This window comes from Oncorhynchus keta, chromosome 4 (assembly GCF_023373465.1).
Source record: "Oncorhynchus keta strain PuntledgeMale-10-30-2019 chromosome 4, Oket_V2, whole genome shotgun sequence".
NCBI classification, from domain to species: Eukaryota; Metazoa; Chordata; class Actinopteri; order Salmoniformes; family Salmonidae; genus Oncorhynchus; species Oncorhynchus keta.
Window position 1 is genome coordinate 19,360,005 of NC_068424.1, and position 18,119 is coordinate 19,378,123.

Genomic DNA, 18,119 nt, shown 5'->3' on the forward strand with positions numbered 1-18,119 from the left:
GTCAACACTCCATGCCGCTTTGATCAGGGATGGGCATCTTTGATGGGGGTGGGGGCCACAAAAAATTATCTCATCATGTGGGACCGCAGTGGCTCACTGGTCTGTGTACCCACATCCATACCAGTCAGAGCCAGCCCTAGGTTTTTGGGGGCCCTAAGTGAACATTTGTAGCTAGCAAAACATTTTAGCGCCGTCCCCTTGACAGCGGAGAGTACATTTCCTGTAATTCTGTTCATGTTGCCATAGGGGGGAGAGAAATGTTTGCAGTTTTAAATATATGAGTGAGAGTGACTAACAAACTAAATTACCCCCCGGTTGGTAATTTTACCATGATTACTACCCATTTAGTTAGCTGGCTAGACTAATTTAGCAATCAAAAATTTTTTAGGTAACATGGGCTAATTGAGTGACTGACATAATGAGAAAAACTGCTGATGCATAACCACATTTTGAAGTTGCACCGTGTGTATTCTAACTCTGAACATTCAGTTGAGAGCCTGACTGAGTTCCTAAACATATTTTTGTTTCACAAATTGATCCGCGGGCCTACAAAAGGGTGGCGACCCATGGATCAAACTCGTTGACTACTCAGGATACTTTCAATGTTGCTTGAGCATTTGAAAACAACGATAAATGTAAGGTTACTTTTAATACTGTCTATTGAAAGGCTAGGTCCATGCTGGGAAGAAAAAATGTACATTTGAGTTTGATTGAGATTGCTACATTTTTAAACAGTTGATCTGAACATCCCAGGTTTGTAAAGTTTTTGAACATCATGCAACGGTTGTGAATATACCTTTGGTGGGAGTGTCAAGAACATCACTGTTGATAGTTATTTCTTGTTGCAAGCATATGGATTCAGGAATGATTAGAATTATATATTACATTTTTGCATTCTATATTACATGTATTTAAGTATTTTTATTGTTGTAGTAGGGACAATAACATTACTAATTTTAAAAATATATATATATACTGAACAAAAATATAAATGCAACATGCAAAAATTTCGAAGATTTTTCGGAGTTACAGTTCATATAAGAAAATCAGTTAATTGAAATACATTTATTACGTCCTAATCAATGGACTTCACAGGACTGGGCAGAGGTGTAACTATTGGTGGTCCTTGGAGGGACATTCAGAATTTGTTTTTCTGCGCAAATGGGGCTTTACTAAAGACAGCAATACTCCTTACGCCGGATGTGGAGGTCCTGGGCTGGGTTGTGAGGCTGTTTGGATGTACTGCCAAATTCTCTAAAACGACATTGGAGGCAGTTTATGGTAGATACAGTGCCTTGCGAAAGTATTCGGCCCCCATGAACTTTGCGACTTTTGCCACATTTCTGGCTTCAAACATAAAGAAATAAAACTGTATTTTTTTGTGAAGAATCAACAACAAGTGGGACACAATCATGAAGTGGAACGACATTTATTGGATATTTCAAACTTTTTTAACAAATCAAAAACTGAAAATTGGGTGTGCAAAATTGGCGCTACAAAGTATTAACTTAAGGGGGCTGAATAATTTTGCACACCCAATTTTTCAGTTTTTGATTTGTTAAAAAAGTTTGAAATATCCAATAAATGTCGTTCCACTTCATGATTGTGTCCCACTTGTTGTTGATTCTTCACAAAAAAATACAGTTTTATATCTTTATGTTTGAAGCCTGAAATGTGGCAAAAGGTCGCAAAGTTCAAGGGGGCCGAATACTTTCGCAATGCACTGTAAATGAACATTCATTTATCTGGCAACAGCTCTGGTGGACATTTCTGCAGTCAGCATGCCAATTGCACACTCCCTCAACTTGAGACATCTGTGGCGTTGTGTGACAAAACTGCACATTTTAAAGTGTCCTTTTATTGTCCCCAGCACAATGTGTACCTGTGAAATGATCATGCTGTTTAAGCAACTTATTGATATGCCACACCTGTCAGGTGGATGGATTGTTTTGGAAAAGGAGAAATGCTCACCTACAGGGATGTGAACACATTTGTGCACAAAATTTGAGAGAAATAAGCTTTCTGAGCTTTCTGAGATTTTTTATTTCAGATAATGGAACATGGGACCAACGCTTTACATGTTGCGTTTATATTTTTGCTCAGTGTACTTTAAGGATCTTGTTTTTATATACATTTTATTTGTATGTTTACCTCACATAATATAATTTAAAAGTATGCATGCAGGTGTCTGTAATTCAATAAATGTGGCAAAAACAAATGTAGACATTCATGAATACATTTCTATAGCATACAAAATATTGTTTACAACGGTGGGGGTGCCAAGATGGAGGGCCTGTGGCTTCAAAACAGCACCCCCTATAAGTGAAGACTTGGTGGACTGTATATTCTTTAGGTTGGGTTTTATTTCATGTGTTCACTCCCATGTGCTGGTAAGGGTACAGATGACAGACAGGTAGGATTCCAGTTGAGATGGTTTAATAATGCTGAAGATGCACAGGCACAGAACAGCAACGCACAGTGTATGTAGTACGGATGGGCTAAGGCACTTAGTGGTCTGGCAACTTGCTTCAACCAAAGTGTGTGTGCGTGTGCGTGTGTGTATGGTATATCAACAAGGATGCACACTGGTATCCAGCTCCAGGGCCGGAGCCCTCTGCGCCGGTGCCCAGTCCAGGCACGGCGGCCAGCCCAGCTCCATGACCAGAGCCTTCCTCTGCGCCGGTGCCCAGTCCAGGCACGGCGGTCAGCCCAGCTCCATGACCAGAGCCTTCCTCTGCGCCGGTGCCCAGTCCAGGCACGGCGGCCAGCCCAGCTCCAGGGCCGGAGCCCTCTGCGCCGGTGCCCAGTCCAGGCACGGCGGCCAGCCCAGCTCCATGACCAGAGCCTTCCTCTGCGCCGGTGCCCAGTCCAGGCACGGCGGCCAGCCCAGCTCCAGGGCCGGAGCCCTCTGCGCCAGTGCCCAGTCCAGGCACAGCGTCCAATCCAGGGCCGGAGCCTTCCTCTGGCCATGGTCGGATCCGGGGTCTGGGGGGGGGACTACGACCTGCACTGGAGCCGCCACCGACACTAGTCACCCCCCCTAATCCCCCTATTTGGTTTTAGGTTTTGCGGCCGGAGTCCGCACCTTGGGGGGTAGTGTCACGCCCTGACCATAGAGAGCCCTTGTAGTAGGTCGTGACTAGGGGGTGTTCTAGCTCAATATTTCTATGTTGGTGTTTTGTATGGTTCCCAATTAGAGGCAGCTGGTAATCGTTGCCTCTAATTGGGGATCATATTTAGGTAGCCATTTTTCCCTCCTGTGTTTGTGGGATATTGTTTTGTGTTTGTGTTTGTGCACGTGTGGTTTATTGTTTTGTTTTGAAGTTAAACATGTGGTACTCTACACATGCTGCGTCTTGGTCCGTCTTTAATCACTAGCATGACACCAGCGGTCAGGAAATTAAGTAATAAAGTGACTGTAGATTATTGTAAAAAAATATATAATAATAGAATGACTGTAAAGCAGTTACGCTATGTATTTGCTGAGTCGGTAGCAGAAATTCACTAGGATTGTGTTTATTTTCCACTTTGATTGCGAACCTTCCAGTCATTTTCGCTTGCACTTCTGGTCCCTTTGTTTGGAATTCTTCCGCAATTATGGAAAGAGTTGTGGGATATTAGAATCCTGTTGTCCTAACCTGGACATTTTGACCTAGTCACCACTATGCGTTCATAATTGCTTTAATGTTGATGCTTTGGAAAATATGGATGGAATGATTGTAAAATATCTTATGTTTCACAGAGTTGTGGCTGAAGGATGACATTAATAACATACAGCTGGCGGGTTATACACTCTATCGGCAGGTTAGAACAGCAGCTTCCTCTAGGATAGAACAGCTGTTGCACGATATCTAAGGAAGTCTCAAGGTTTTGCTCGCCTGAGGTAGAGTAGCTCATGATACGCTGTATACCACACTATCTACCTAGAGTGTTTTCATCTGTATTATTCGTAGCTGTCTACATACCACCACAGACCGCACTCAATGAGCTGTATACCACCATAAGCAAACAGGAAGACACTCATCCAGAGGCGGCACTCCTAGTGGCCGGGGACTTTAATGCAGGGAAACTTAAATCAGTTTTTACCTAATTTCTGTCAGCATGTTAAATGTGCAACCAGAGGGGGGAAAAACTCTAGACCACCCTTACTCCACACACAGAGACACGTACAAAGCTCTCCCTCGCCCTCCATTTGGCAAGTCGGACCATAATTCTATCCTCTTGATTCCTGCTTACATTAAAAATTTAAGCAGGAAGCACTAGTGACTTGGTCTATAAAAAAATGGTCAGATGAAGCTGATGCTGATGCTAAACTACAGGACCGTTTTTCTAGCACAGACTGGAATATGTTCCGGGATTCTGGCATTGAGGAGTACACTACATCAGTCACTGGCTTCATCAATAAGTGCATCGATGACATCGTCCCCACAGTGAGTGTACGTACATACCCCTACCAGAAGTCATGGAGTACAGGCAACATTCACACTGAGCTAAAGGGTAGAGCTGCCGCTTTCAAGGATCTATGCCCTCCGACGAACCATCAAACAGGCAAAGCATCAATACAGGACTAAGATCTAATCGTACTACACCTGCTCCGACGCTTGTCGGATGTGGCAGGGATTGCAAACTATTACAGACTACAAAGGGAAGCACAGCCGAGAGCTGCCTAGTGACACAAGCCTACCAGACGAGCTAAATAATTTCTATGCGAGGCAAGTAACACTGAAACATGCATGAGAGCATCAGCTGTTCTGGATGACTGTGTGATCACGCTCTCCGCAGCCGATGTGAGAAAGACCTTTAAACAGGTCAACATTCACAAGGCTGCAGGGCCAGACGGATTACCAGGATGTGTACTCCGAGCATGCGCTGACCAACTGGAAAGTGTCTTCACTGACATTTTCAACCTCTCCATGTCTGAGTCTGTAATACCAGCATGTTTCAAGCAGACCACCATAGTCCCTGTGCTCAAGAACACTAAGGTAACCTGCCTAAATGACTACCGAACCCGTAGCGCTCACGTCTGCAGCCATGAAGTGCTTTGAAAAGCTGGTCATGGCTCACATCAACACCATTATCCCAGAAACACTAGACCCACTCTAATTTGCATACCGCCCCAACAGATCCACAGATGATGCAATCTCTATTGCACTCCACACTGCCCTTTCACACCTGGACAAAAGGAACACCTATGTGAGAATGCTATTCATTGACTACAGCTCAGCGTTCTACATCATAGTGCCCTCAAAGCTCATCACTAAGCTACGGACCCTGAGACTAAATTCCTCCCTCTGTAACTGTATTCTGGACTTCCTGACAGGCCGCCCCCAGGTGGTAAGGGTAGGTAACAACACATCCAACATGCTCAGTCCCCTCATGTACTGCCTGTTCACTCATGACTGCACGGCTAGGCACTCCAACACCATCATTAAGTTTGCCGATAATCACCGACAACGATGAGACAACTTATGGGGAGGAGGTCAGAGACCTGACTGTGTGGTACAATGACAATAACCTCTCCCTCAACGTGGTCAAGACAAAGGAGATAATTGTGGACTACAGGAAAAGGAGGACCGAGAACAACCCCCTTCTCATCGACAGGGCTGTAGAGGAGCAGGTTGAGATCTTCAAGTTCCTTGGCATTCACATCACCAACAAACTAACATGGTCCAAGCACACCAAGACAGTAGTGAAGAGGGCACGACAAAACCTATTTCGCATCATATCCTCAATGTTATGCATTTTCAGCCATTCCTGAACCTGAGACCAAAAGCATGCTACATGAGGGCAATACCAAAATAAATGGTCTATTGATTCTGTATCTTCACATCAAAATTTTAAAAAGATGATTATGCCTTAAATATTCAACATTATGTTGGTGGCAAGAATTCTATATAACAATTTTAGCTGAAAAGCACAAAGTCTTGAATCTCACACCATGGAATCGGTACATCAAAAATCTCTTCCCAACTATTTGTATGGCACAGCTGTCAACATCCTGGTCCTCAAATGAAACTGGTATCGTTTTTGTGTTATTGATTTTATTGAAGACATGCTCCGGTACTTTGGTGACGAAGAAACACATTTTTAAACCTCCCACTTTGGGCTGGATGTGTCAATGTGTAGTTCATACATGCATAATCTATGAGCAGCATTACTGTTTTACCTCAATTTCCCCCTACATGGGCCAGCCCCCTAGCAATTCGAGTTCTAGCCAATGTGCTTCAGCCCCTCATATTTGACTGACCTTAAGCAGGAGGCCTGCCCAGCGTTATCCAATGAGGTTGCAGGGTGGGCCCAACGGCTCAGTGGACACAGTAGAGCGATAGAGAGCAATGAACTGGTGCACATATCAGCACATATGTGGCGTAGTATGCCATTTTTGAGGACCTTTTGGCTAGTGAAAGCTACTTTCAGAACTACTGGCAAAAACATATACAAAAGTACCGGAGAAAATCTTTAATTTTTGTATTTTTAGTTCTGTATTTTTAGCTATCTGCGCTTTAGTCGTTTTTTTTTAGTCCCACCTTTGGATGGCGTTTACCTCACTGTTAGTTATTTAACCTTTCACTTTGGAAAATAGTTTCTGCTAATTGGATATATGTATTGGGGGACGTAGACTAGAGATTAGCGAGAAGTACCATTAGCCAGAAGGTTGCTGGTTCAAATCCAATGGGGAGGGGGGCAACCGAAAGGCTGCTGGTTTCATCTACTGTACTGTTGTGCCCGTGAGCAAGATACTTAATACCTAAAACAGCTCCATGGGGCACTGCACTGCAGCTGACCCTGTGGTCTTCCCAAGGTGTGTGTTCTGTTGTAGGAGGGCAGAAGGCACAGTTCCATCTAATCGGAGCTGGACTAATAAAGTTGTATTCTACTCTATTTTATTTTTGGGTTGCTGGTGTCCTGTAAGAAATGAAGGCCACAAGTCTATCAGGGAGAAGAAGAGGATCCATGAGGAGCTACTGAGGGATGTGCAGGTTCATGAGATTTATATTTTAGTCACTTTAGCAGACACTCTTATCCAGAGCGACTTACAGGAGCAATTAGGGTTAAGTGCTTTGCTCAAGGGCACATCGACAGATTTCACCTAGTCAGCTCTGGGATTCGAACCAGCAACTTTTCAGTTACTGGCCAAACTTCTTAATCGCTAGGCTACTACCCAGACAAGAGCACCCTTTACCTCCATCTTGCGAGTTGGAGCCTTTGACATTTTTTTCCACTGGTAGTATCGTGGAATGTTCCTGAAATACTGATATCTGCATTTGTAACACTATCTCTACTATATTGTGAGTTGGCTATAACTAACCAGTATTGCATACGGTATGATAATACAATAAAATAGTTGTAGACTATGTTAAAACAGTGAAGCTTTACAACAAGGTCATGCATTGAGAAGAATGTTAATAAAAAATCCAGCTGATTAATAAAAAAATAATACTAAATAAACACAACACCAGGACTACTATCCAACAAGTCACAGTGCTTCAATGTTTTTCAGTTTACTGGTCCTGGAGTAGATGTTACTCATTAACTACTGTACGCCTATCACCCCATAGTGTATTAGACGAACAAAAGGAGTGGGACAGTGACACATTTTAGCTGTTGTTGTTTTTGCTCTGTACTCCAGCACTTTGGATTTGGAACGATACAATGACTGAGGTTAAAGTGCAGACTGTCAGCTTTGCATGGGCAGTATCAGACTAAAGAAAATTAAAACACTTTGACCAGGATTCAATCTAATGCAGATTAACGACCTGTGCACAACAATTTCCTTTTAAAGGCAGTTTTCCAGACATTTGCTGAGATCCATTTGCCGTGAACTCCACGGATGTCAGCTAAAGCAGACATCACCTATCAGTTAATCGCAGTTAATCGCGTTCTGGGTGGGCTGGGGCCCTAGGGCCTGTCGGTATAGAGCCAGGTGGACTGTCTGCTGGACCAGGCCATGGACCCCAACGTTCTGGGTGGGCTGGGGCCCTAGGGCTTGTCGGTATAGAGCCAGGTGGACTGTCTGCTGGACCAGGCCATGGACCCCAACGTTCTAGGTGGGCCGGGGCCCTAGGGCCTGTCAGTATAGAGCCAGGTGAACTGTCTGCTGGACCAGGCCATGGACCCCAACGTTCTGGGTGGACCGGGGCCCTAGGGCCTGTCGGTATAGAGCCAGGTGGACTGTCTGCTGGACCAGGCCATTGACCCCAACGCTCTGGGTGAGCTGGGGCCCTAGGGCCTGTCGGTATAGAGCCAGGTGGACTGTCTGCTGGACCAGGCCATGGACCCCAACATTCTGGTGGGCTGGGAACCCATGATCTGAAACACACACACACACCTACTAATGAGATGCTCCTCCGAGACAAAACTTAACCATGTTCTAATACTTCAAAAACACGCTCTTCCTTCCTTGAAGTAATCACTGACCCAACAAAACATTAAAGGTACAAGAAATGATTCTGGATCAGGGATTTCTTCAAGGGAGAAACAAAGCATGCATTCCTATAGTATTCACAGGGTCAATGACTGTTGCTCATGTTATTGTGCCAATGTTGTTTCTTACAGATTATGAAGTTGGTACATGAAGCCTTATTTTGTTTGTCATTTAGCAGACGCTCAGAGCGACCTGAGTGCATAGATTTTCAGACTTTTTTTCTCTTCTTAGTACTGGCCCCCGTGGGAATCGAACCCACACGCTGAAAGCTCCATGCTCGACCCTACTGAGCCACACGGGACCACCTTATTGCCTTAGTCTCGTCAGTAATTTGTTATGCTTGAAAAAAATTCTGTTAATGAATCCAAACACACACTCAAATTGCACTTCTATATTGTTTAACAAGCTTTTCAATTTGTTTGGGATGCACTACACTTCATTACTACACAGCCTTATCACTTAACAGCATTCCTTCCAACAACCTTTCCAGGCGTAAAGGTTGTCATCATTGTAACTCAGCCAAAAGACAAGACAATGTGTCAATTTTTATTGATCATACACAACCATAGAAAGTTAAGTCAAAATATAATAGGGGTTGTTCATAAACAATGTCAGTTTTTCCATGACAACAGAGTTTGTCGATGAGCATTTTACAGTTTAGTCCTGTCCTACTGGTCATTTTACAGTTACAATTACATACCACCCTTTTATCACTTGCATAACATTACACTAATTCATGACACAAAAACACAAAGGAAAAATTACACCTGAGGTGTATTCAGTGAGGTGAAACATTCAGAACATAGCAGATATACATGTAATGAAGAGGCAACATGATTCTCTTTTCTATACATGACAATCATCTGTGCTATAGAATACATATCTATCTGAACGTTCCATAATGCAGCACCCTCTTGAACGGCCCCAAGCTAAATTGAGTTTAGTTAAAGTTCTGTGGTGGGTTAAATTAAGGCAGATTAGTCTGGTCTGTTTCAAGTTTGAGAAAGTCTGTATTTGTGAATGTGCACAATAAAAAGGGAAAATATTGTTAGTTCAGTTTATATCAAAATAATCAATAGCTATTTCAGAAATTCAATATTTTCATTGTAACATATCCTTGCAGTCTATATAACAATTTCTCCATTTCATTTAGTCAAATACATGTTCCTTCTGTAATGGTACATAGTTCCTTCTTGATCTCCAAAGCTTCCCCTTCTTTAGCTATTACACGTAAAGTCAACGTTGCTAAAAAACTTTGTGGTTTTTCACAATATCATGAGTTGATTGTACAGTCCATTTGACCTGGCAAAGTCTCTCTTTTTTTTGACAAGTGCATCTTGCAGAATCTGAAGTTACATTGTATTGGTTGTTGTTACTTGCATATTAAGTCAGTATTATAATAAGGCAACAAGTGCACACTGTTATAAATGAGTTAAATGCCATCGCTTGGATTTAGCAGCTATGCCTGCTATCGCAAACTTTCATTAATAACCTCCTTACTTCTGTGGAAGGGCTTTGGGTTAAAGCAGGTAGTAACAGAGTTGAGGGAAAAAGTCCCTAAAGAGGACAAAGAGGAAATCAAACAGAATAGAACATGACAAGAGTTAATGCACAACACATCCCTGTGACATAGTTAGACAACTGTAATGGTTACCAGGGTTGGACTTCGGAGAGCTGGATCAACAAGTTAAGCAGCCAACTTCCAGATACACTGAGATTACTCTTGGTTTTCTGGTTCCACAAGAAAGCTTAAAGTGGACTATGGGTTATTGAGAGAGATTATATAGTCAGTTATATACCATGCCCAATTCAAGTGTTATCTTTCTCGAAGAACTAGAATGTGCAGAGTTGTTTCAGAATGTTGAGGAAAATCGTCTGGCCAACTCATGCTATGAAACAACCCCCAGAGTACAAAACTGAAGACAAAAGTTTACGCCGGCATTCACAGCACGTTGCATGGTTTTTTTTCTTCCTAGACTAGTACTTTTGTTAAAGGGTTAGGTTATATTTTAGGCCTCCAACCATTAATAAACTGCATAAGTTTCTTCACTTGGAGTTTGCTTAACTTGAAGTCCTCCGACAGAATCTCTTCTGTAAGCTGCAGCAGAAGATTTCCATCGATTTTCTCCGTGACGAACAAAGACACAATGTCGTCGGAGAGGCCAATGAACCGTAGCGATTTGGACACCTCTTCGATGGAGAGTCCAGATAGGTTGGTGGGTGGTTGCCAAGGTCCTCCGGGGGCTGGTGCAGAGAGGGAGGATAGTGACGGTGGGGGGAGGGGCGGATAGGAAATAGAGAATATGTCTGTCGTTGTGACCTGATCGTGTTGTTGGCTGACCAGGCATTTTAGAGTGTCCTGCTCCGTACCTTTGACTGCATCTGTACCTTTAATTGTCTCGTTTGATTTGGGGGTCCTCGGTGGCAAGATGGGGCACGACAGGCTTTGTTTAGTGTTACATTCTTCAATAGTATTATCTCTGTACATTTCCAGGGTGTAGCTTGACGACTTGGTGCAAAACTGATTAGTGTACGAGGCTTTGAAGGGGACGGCGTTATTGCTCTGCTCTCTTCCGTCAAAGTCAAAAAGGCTGGAAGTGCATGGCGACTTAGGCATGCCCAGGGGTCTTTTTCGGGGATAGCTGTAGTAACTTTGACAGTGGATGGGCAGGAACTCCTCCATGCCTTGAGAAGCCCCTCCACAGAAGTCGTTGGGCCACGAAAGTCTAGAAGGGACGCTGTCGAACGGTGGGCTTACGTGAGACGTTGTCGGGCTGTCCTCGTTGGTCTTGACCCAGTTACAGGGGTAACACACGTGGTTCTGCTCCTCCGCTTCGGTCACTTCATTCTCTCCTCCACTGCTGGTAGCAAAAGAAAAATACCAAAGTTAGTGAAAAGAACTAGGTACAAGTTGAGATGAAACACTACTAAAGTATTCTGAAATAATGTTACAAAGCCCAACACTCCAGACCATTGGGAGGGAAACAAAAGCTATTGACTAGTCAGCAATATGTAAGGAAGTGTGTACATAAGTACTATTTATTGGCATTTCAATGTATAATATAGGACCAGAATAAAAACTATAGACTGTGCAGGGCCAAATCCTTAAGCGGCGTATGTGAGACATGGAACCTTAGTTTATATCATGCATTGAACTCAATGAGAGGTGTGTGCAAAGGAGGAGGCTACATATTGGGATTTGCCCCCCAGTCCTTACATGCTGTGTAGGCCTGAGGCGTAGTAGGAGAGAGTAGGGCTTGGAGAGCGTGTTTCCGTCTGCCGCGCCTTAGCTCCAGCCGGCGTTGTGGTGGACATCGTTGGGGTGGACATCATCTGCTTGGAACTTCGGGGGGGGATGGGAGGGGCGTTCAATAGACGACATTCTTCCTTCACCTGGAGAGGAAGGTGAAGGAAAATCAACTAACTTTACAAATGATTACAGCATTCATCATTTTCTTGTTTTTAGCTGTGAGAGGCTGTTTACACCAGAAAGAATATTACAATTGTTGTTACAATGTAATGTCTCAAACACTACACCTGATGATCATAAGCAAATTATATCAGTATATTAAAATATTTTCCTCAATTTGCTTGGCAATAATAATAATAATTTCATATTAGTTGGTAAATGTAGCCATGGTGATGGAATTCATGTGTACTCACAGCTTCGGACTTTGGAGGGACTGGGGGCGGAGGTAGACAGATTTCAGAGCTGATCATTGGGCCCACATGACTGGAGGAGACGGGGTACGATAGGACCGCCATGGAGGTGCAGATCGTGTTGCTGGTGCTTCTCGGGTCCTCGCCGCCAACACTGTGCCCTCCTCCCCGACTTGATCTCAAGTGGTCCAGCCACAGCTCCTCGTAGGGCACATCCGACTTAAGGACGGACTGGCTCATGTTCTCCAGCAGCTCAGGTAAGAGGTACTCTGTGTCGACCGAGTCGACCGGCACGCCCTCGGGCGGCAGGAGCGCCCAGTCCCCACACAGCGTCATGAAGCCCTGCAGGTTGACCTCGCTGTTGCTGTGTAGATTGTTGCCGTAGACGCACACAGACAGTCGGTGGAATGACTGGGTAAGCTCGTCGCGAGCGTACGTGAGAGAGCTGGGCACGTGCATGTGGGTGGGGCAGCCATTGCTGTTGCTACTACCGCTCCCACTGCTCTTCTTGGGGCTCTTCCCATCGACGTCGTTCCAGTCGGTCCTGACATCGCGCACAGCACGGGAATAGTCGTCAATGTCAAACTGCTCCTGGCAGAAGGTGAACCAGCGGTGCACCATGGTGTCCAGCCACAGCTCACTTTGCAGCAGTCCTTCAGGGATGATGAACTTGGGCATGGAGGCCATGTGGAGCGGGAAGTGGACAGGGAGGATCTTGTTACTGCGCAGCACACAGCCCACCACCACCGTTTTGGTCTGGATGTTGACAAACTTGTAGCGGTGGCCCTCGCGGATCAGGTGCAGGTCGTGCTGGTTGCGCGGCGGGCTGCCAGGCACAGTGACGTTGACGGGCAGACGGGTCTTCTCCACGATGTCACGGATGGTGTGCTCGCCCTCCTGCATCTGGAGCTCTAGCGGGCTGCAGGTGCTGAAGCGGCCCTTACACTGGAAGGGCAGGCTGACACTCTCGTTGGTCCGGTGATTCATGCAGATAAGGCAGGGCATCTTGCCACGGTTCGCCATCTTGCTGATGGAGTTGAGTTTGCTGATCTTCTTGAAGATTGTGTTGAAGCGCGACTTCTCTTTGGACGCCTTGGCGTAGAGGATCTCTGCCTGGCCCATGAGGGTGAGCTCATCACCGGTGCTTAGTGTGATGTTGTACACCTCCGTGTCCTCGTTGCATTCGCCTGAAGCCATCTGTGAGACAAGAATGTGTTAGATTGTAGTCTCATTGCCTAAAAATCACATCTCTAACCCCTTAAAAACACTCCAATTGAACTCCTACTATGACAATGTCACATCTGTAGAATTAGGGAAACGTACATAATTTGCAAGTCACTTTATAACACTAATCATATTTTGATTAACTATCAACCAATAGCAACTGACCTTCACATTGAACGTAATTTCCTCCATGACATAAACCCGTTCGGGAAATGCTTTGGCCACCTCCTCCACGCTGTTGAAGTACTGCACCGGCTCCTTGACATCTCTGTCCTGCTCCAGAAGCTTAAACTGACCTACAGGAGGGGGTGGAAAGAATAAGATGGCAGAACTTGCTTGCATGTAACCTTGTTTCTGTTCCTGGAAAGGATAGGCCCTTGTTTTAGTTTAGTCTGTGCTTGAAAGGAAACATTTTCTGAAATCTCTCACTGAACATTACTATCCGAATAACCCTGGTTCCCAACAGAAGTCTGAGTCTGCACCAGGCCAAGTTTTCATTGCAACCCCACTGTTCCAGTGTTACGTACAGTGTTTCCGTGAATCAGTTTTACAGTTTGGTGCACTGACTAAGTACACTTCCCCTATGCTGTAAGTGAGGCGAGAGCATTGATCATATGTCAGTGTGTGAGTATTCATCAGCCAGAACAGTTGGATTGGCGCAGGAGCGAGTCATTGATGTAAAATGGACCCATCTGTGTAATCATTGATTTGAGCCTGAGAGGCTTTTAAGATCAGTGAAAAAGGCCTGTGCCTGTTCTAAACCTATTTCCCTGAGCAAACAGTACTATGCGCATGTTTGCATGTTGCAAATTTTATACTAGCACAGGATTTATAAGCATGATTGTACAGATGTCTTTTTCTTGATTAACTGAAATGGCTTTAGAACGGCATTGTAAGGCTTGTTAACAAGAAAATAAACTATAAGAAAAGATCTGTCTTTAATCAGTCCACATAAAGTGAGTACTACTCCAAAATGAATAGCCTCTAGAAAGTGCATAATGGATTATTTGTGTGATATAAAATAGGTTGGTTAAATGATTTGCTGGAATGTGGCAAAGGAGTCATAGTCGATGTTAGGTTGAGTGGGTAGCAGCGTACTGATTAATATTACTCTGTAAGGCATTCACATAAATCTGAATAAACATTGCCATGTGAACCTCTGACAGAGTAGATTTCATAATGGAACAGCGATTTGACTAACCTTCATAATGCACTGGGATCTCTATTTTGGGCCCAATGACATAATGGCCCTCCTCCAGACTGTGTGCAGTGATTGTTGTCCATTGCCGACAGGAATGAATCAAGAGGTAGTCATGGTCTCGTAAGCCGTCCACCAACTCACCTGGAGAAGAGAGACACTGATTCAAATGATATCACTTCCATCATTTTTTATTTTATTTTTTTAAATACATTTTTACAAAATGTTTGACTACATTAATATCACAATCATTGAAATGTAGAACTTTAGTTATCAGTCCACCATTACTATTATATTTTACATGATTTGCATATCACTATTATTTTTATGGAGACGTAAAAAATAACTACGTACACTGTATATACAAAAGTATGTGGACACCCCTTCAAATTAGTGGATCCTGCTATTTCAGCCACATCCGTTGCTGACAGGTGTATAAAATCGCTCACACAGACATGCCATCTCCATAGACAAACATTGGCAGTAGATTGGCCATAACGAAGAGCTCAGTGACTTTCAATATAGTACCGTCATTTTATTTTTAATTTCACCTTCATTGAACCAGGTAGGCCAGTTGAGAACAAGTTATCATTTACAACTGCGACCTGGCCAAGATAAAACAACAAAGTTACACATGGGATAAACAAACATACAGTCAATAACACAATAGAAAAAACGATATACCGTGTGAGCAAATGTAGTAAGATTAGGGAGGTAAGGCAATAAATAGGCCATAGTGGCAAAATAATTCAAATTGAGCATTAACACTGGAGTGATACATGTGCAAATAGAAATACTGGGGTGCAAAAGAGCAACAACCAAAATAACAATATGGGGATGAGGTAGTTGGGTGGGCTATTTACAGATGGGCTGTGTACAGGTGCAGTGATCGGTAAGCTGCTCTGACAGCTGATGCTTAAAGTTAGTGAGGGAGATATGAGTCTCCAGCTTCAGTGATTTTTGCAATTCGTTCCAGTCATTGGCAGCAGAGAACTAGAAGGAAAGAAGGCCAAAGGAGGTGTTGGCTTTGGGGATGACCAGTGAAATATACCTGCTGGAGCACATGCTACGGGTGGGTGCTGCTATGGTGACCAGTGAGTTGAGATATGGCGGGGTATATTACCTAGCAAAGACTTCTAGATGACCTGGAACTAGTGGGTTTGGCGACGAATATCTAGCGAGGGCCAGCCAACGAGAACATACAGGTTGCAGTGGTGGTAAAAGAATCGGCCCGAGAGACTGCCAGAGGTCCGGACAACAGGCCCCCCGATTTGACACACTTAACTCCTAGAAGTAGTTGGTGAACCAGGTGAGGCAGTCATTTGAGAAACCAAGTCAAAGGACGACACCTTTCCAACAAGTCAGTTAATAAAATGTATGCCCTGCTAGAGCTGCCCCAGTCAACTGTAAGTGCTGGTATTGTGCAGTGGAAACGTCTATGGGGCAACAAAGGCTCAGCCGCGAAGTTGTAGGCCACAAGCTCACAGAAAGGGACCGCCGAGTGCGTAAAATTAATCTGTCCTAGGTTGCAATACTCACTACCGAGTTCCAAACCGCCTTTGCACAAGAACTGTTTCTTCAGGAGCTTCATGAAATGGGTTTCCATGGCTGAGCAGCCACACACAAGCCTAAGAACACCATGTGCAATGCAAAACGTCAGCTGGAGTGATGTAAAGCTCACCGCCATTGGACCCTGGAGCAGTAGAAACGCATTCTCTGGAGTGATGAATCACGCTTCATCATCTGGCAGTCTGACAGACGAATCTGGGTTTGAGGGATGCCAGGACAACGCTACCTGCCCCGATGCATAGCGCCAACTGTAAAGTTTGGTGCAGGAGGAATAATGGTCTCGGGCTGTTTTTCATGGTTCAGGTCCCTTAGTTCCAGTGAATGGAAATCCTAATGCAACAGCATGACAATGCCCTCATGCACAAAGAGAGGTCCATACAGAAATGGTTTGTTGAGATCGGTGTGGAAGAACGTACTAGCACAGAGCCCTGACCTGAACTCCATCAACACCTTTGGGATGAATTGGATCGCCAACTGTGAGCCAGGCATAATTGCCCAACATCAGTGCCTGACCTCACTAATACTCTTATGGCTGAATTGAAGCAAGTCCCTGGAGCAATGTCCCAACATCTAGTAAAAAACTCTTTATTAAATTCCCATGATTTTGGAACGAGATTTTCGACGAGCAGGTGTCCACATACCTTTGGTCATGCAGTGTACCTAGCTACCTATGTAGCTAGCTAAAAATAATAACAAATATTGCTCTCGTGGAATGTCATTCCTTGCACTATAAATATGGATATCATTAAGGCCTAAACCAAATTCCATTTGAATGTGAAAATGTCTGCATATGCTCAATAGTTTAGTAGGCAGCCCACTCTTGGTGGACTGCATTTTACAGTGAGTGTAACGTTCTTTTTTTAATGTATGCATGCATTGTACCAAGTACGGTAGGTAGCTAGATAAGGGGGATAGCTAGCTATACCATTACAGAAAAGGCTCCTGCGATGCATTCCAACTTTCTAACTTGTTGTGTTTAATTAAGCTGGATAACAATAAAGACTTAACAAGATAGCAAAGAGTGCATCTAGATAGCTAGCTACAAGCTTTTATACATTTATTGTATTTTGGAAACTTTAATTAGTTAAAGGCTAACTAAGCTTTTACTACAGTAACGTAGCTAGTTGATGTCAACATTGACTGAGTAACGTTACAGAGACGCTATGGCTATGCAACTAGGCTAGCTAGCTAATTAACTAGCCAGTCAACTTAGCTAGGTTGGAGGCTAGTTAACTGGCATTTTATGCAGCAAATCAACTGGTTAGCCCCTCCTAAAAACATTAAATTGCTCCAAAAAATAGCCTTACCACTGTCCAATTTGACAATTTGCGGCAGTCTGTAAACACTGACAAGTCGATCTAAGGGTAAAGACGTCGTGCTCCATGATACATCTTTCAAATTGTTGTACAGCATTGATCCAAGGTCCATGTTAGCTTATAAACTCACGACACATTAGCATGAACGCACCCGTTGCTGCTAGCTATGCATTGTTCTGTCATGTAACCTATAATTTTCTTATGGCTCTGTTTACTTTGAGGTTAACTAGCTATCATGAACAGTCGCGCAGCCATGTTAGCTCCTTGCTAGCTAGTATGCTAGTTACCCCTAAGTCGACAGGAAATGCCATGTATTGAAACCATAGATATCTGCACATGCCAGACGTCTACTTCCAAAACGATTCCCTTGTCTGCCAGTCAGCCGTTGCAATTACCGCAGGGTCACACACAAGCCTCAACACAAACAGGGGAGCATACGGTACTATATCTGAACCCAAGAGATAATACTTTGTGTCCTACTCAAACAACTATCAGTCTGACAAACATAATATGTTATGCATATAACATACATTCACCAGACAGTTTATTAGGTACACCACCACATTCACATAAATTGATCACTCCTACAGACAGTGAGTCAAGTGGCCATGGCATGCTATAAAACCAGGCAAACAGGCATTGAGGCATTCAGTTACTGTTCAATTAAACTTTATAATGGGATAAAGACAAGTGACCTAATCGACTTTGAGTGTGGTATGATCGTAGT

General features: G+C 43.9%; 1 protein-coding gene across 2 annotated transcripts; it reads right to left on the reverse strand.

The window, feature by feature from the left end:
• Positions 1–8,957: 8,957 nt before the first annotated feature.
• LOC118370468 (GRB2-associated and regulator of MAPK protein 1-like) lies at positions 8,958–17,788 on the reverse strand. 2 transcript variants are annotated; one of them, XM_035755488.2, is made up of 6 exons: positions 17,384–17,788; positions 14,511–14,651; positions 13,475–13,605; positions 12,089–13,282; positions 11,643–11,818; positions 8,958–11,283 (listed from the first exon to the last, which is right to left on the reverse strand). In XM_035755488.2, exons 1-6 carry the CDS (start codon positions 17,502–17,504, stop codon positions 10,428–10,430), a joined length of 2,619 nt encoding a protein of 872 aa, XP_035611381.1. In that variant the 5' UTR covers positions 17,505–17,788; the 3' UTR covers positions 8,958–10,427. The 2 variants fall into 2 exon arrangements, with proteins under 2 accessions (XP_035611381.1, XP_035611371.1); XM_035755478.2 differs by having other exon boundaries at positions 8,958–11,286; positions 17,384–17,787.
• Between the last annotated feature and the right edge of the window lie 331 nt (positions 17,789–18,119).

Coding starts and splice junctions, on each gene's coding strand:
- LOC118370468 (XM_035755478.2), bottom strand. CDS start 17,504: ATGGACCTTGGATCAATGCTGTACAACAATTTGAAAGATGTATCATGG. Junction 14,652..17,383: donor AATTGTCAAATTGGACAGTG/GTAAGGCTATTT, acceptor TCTCTTCTCCAG/GTGAGTTGGTGGACGGCTTA. Junction 11,819..12,088: donor TCCCTCCAAAGTCCGAAGCT/GTGAGTACACAT, acceptor CTTCCTCTCCAG/GTGAAGGAAGAATGTCGTCT.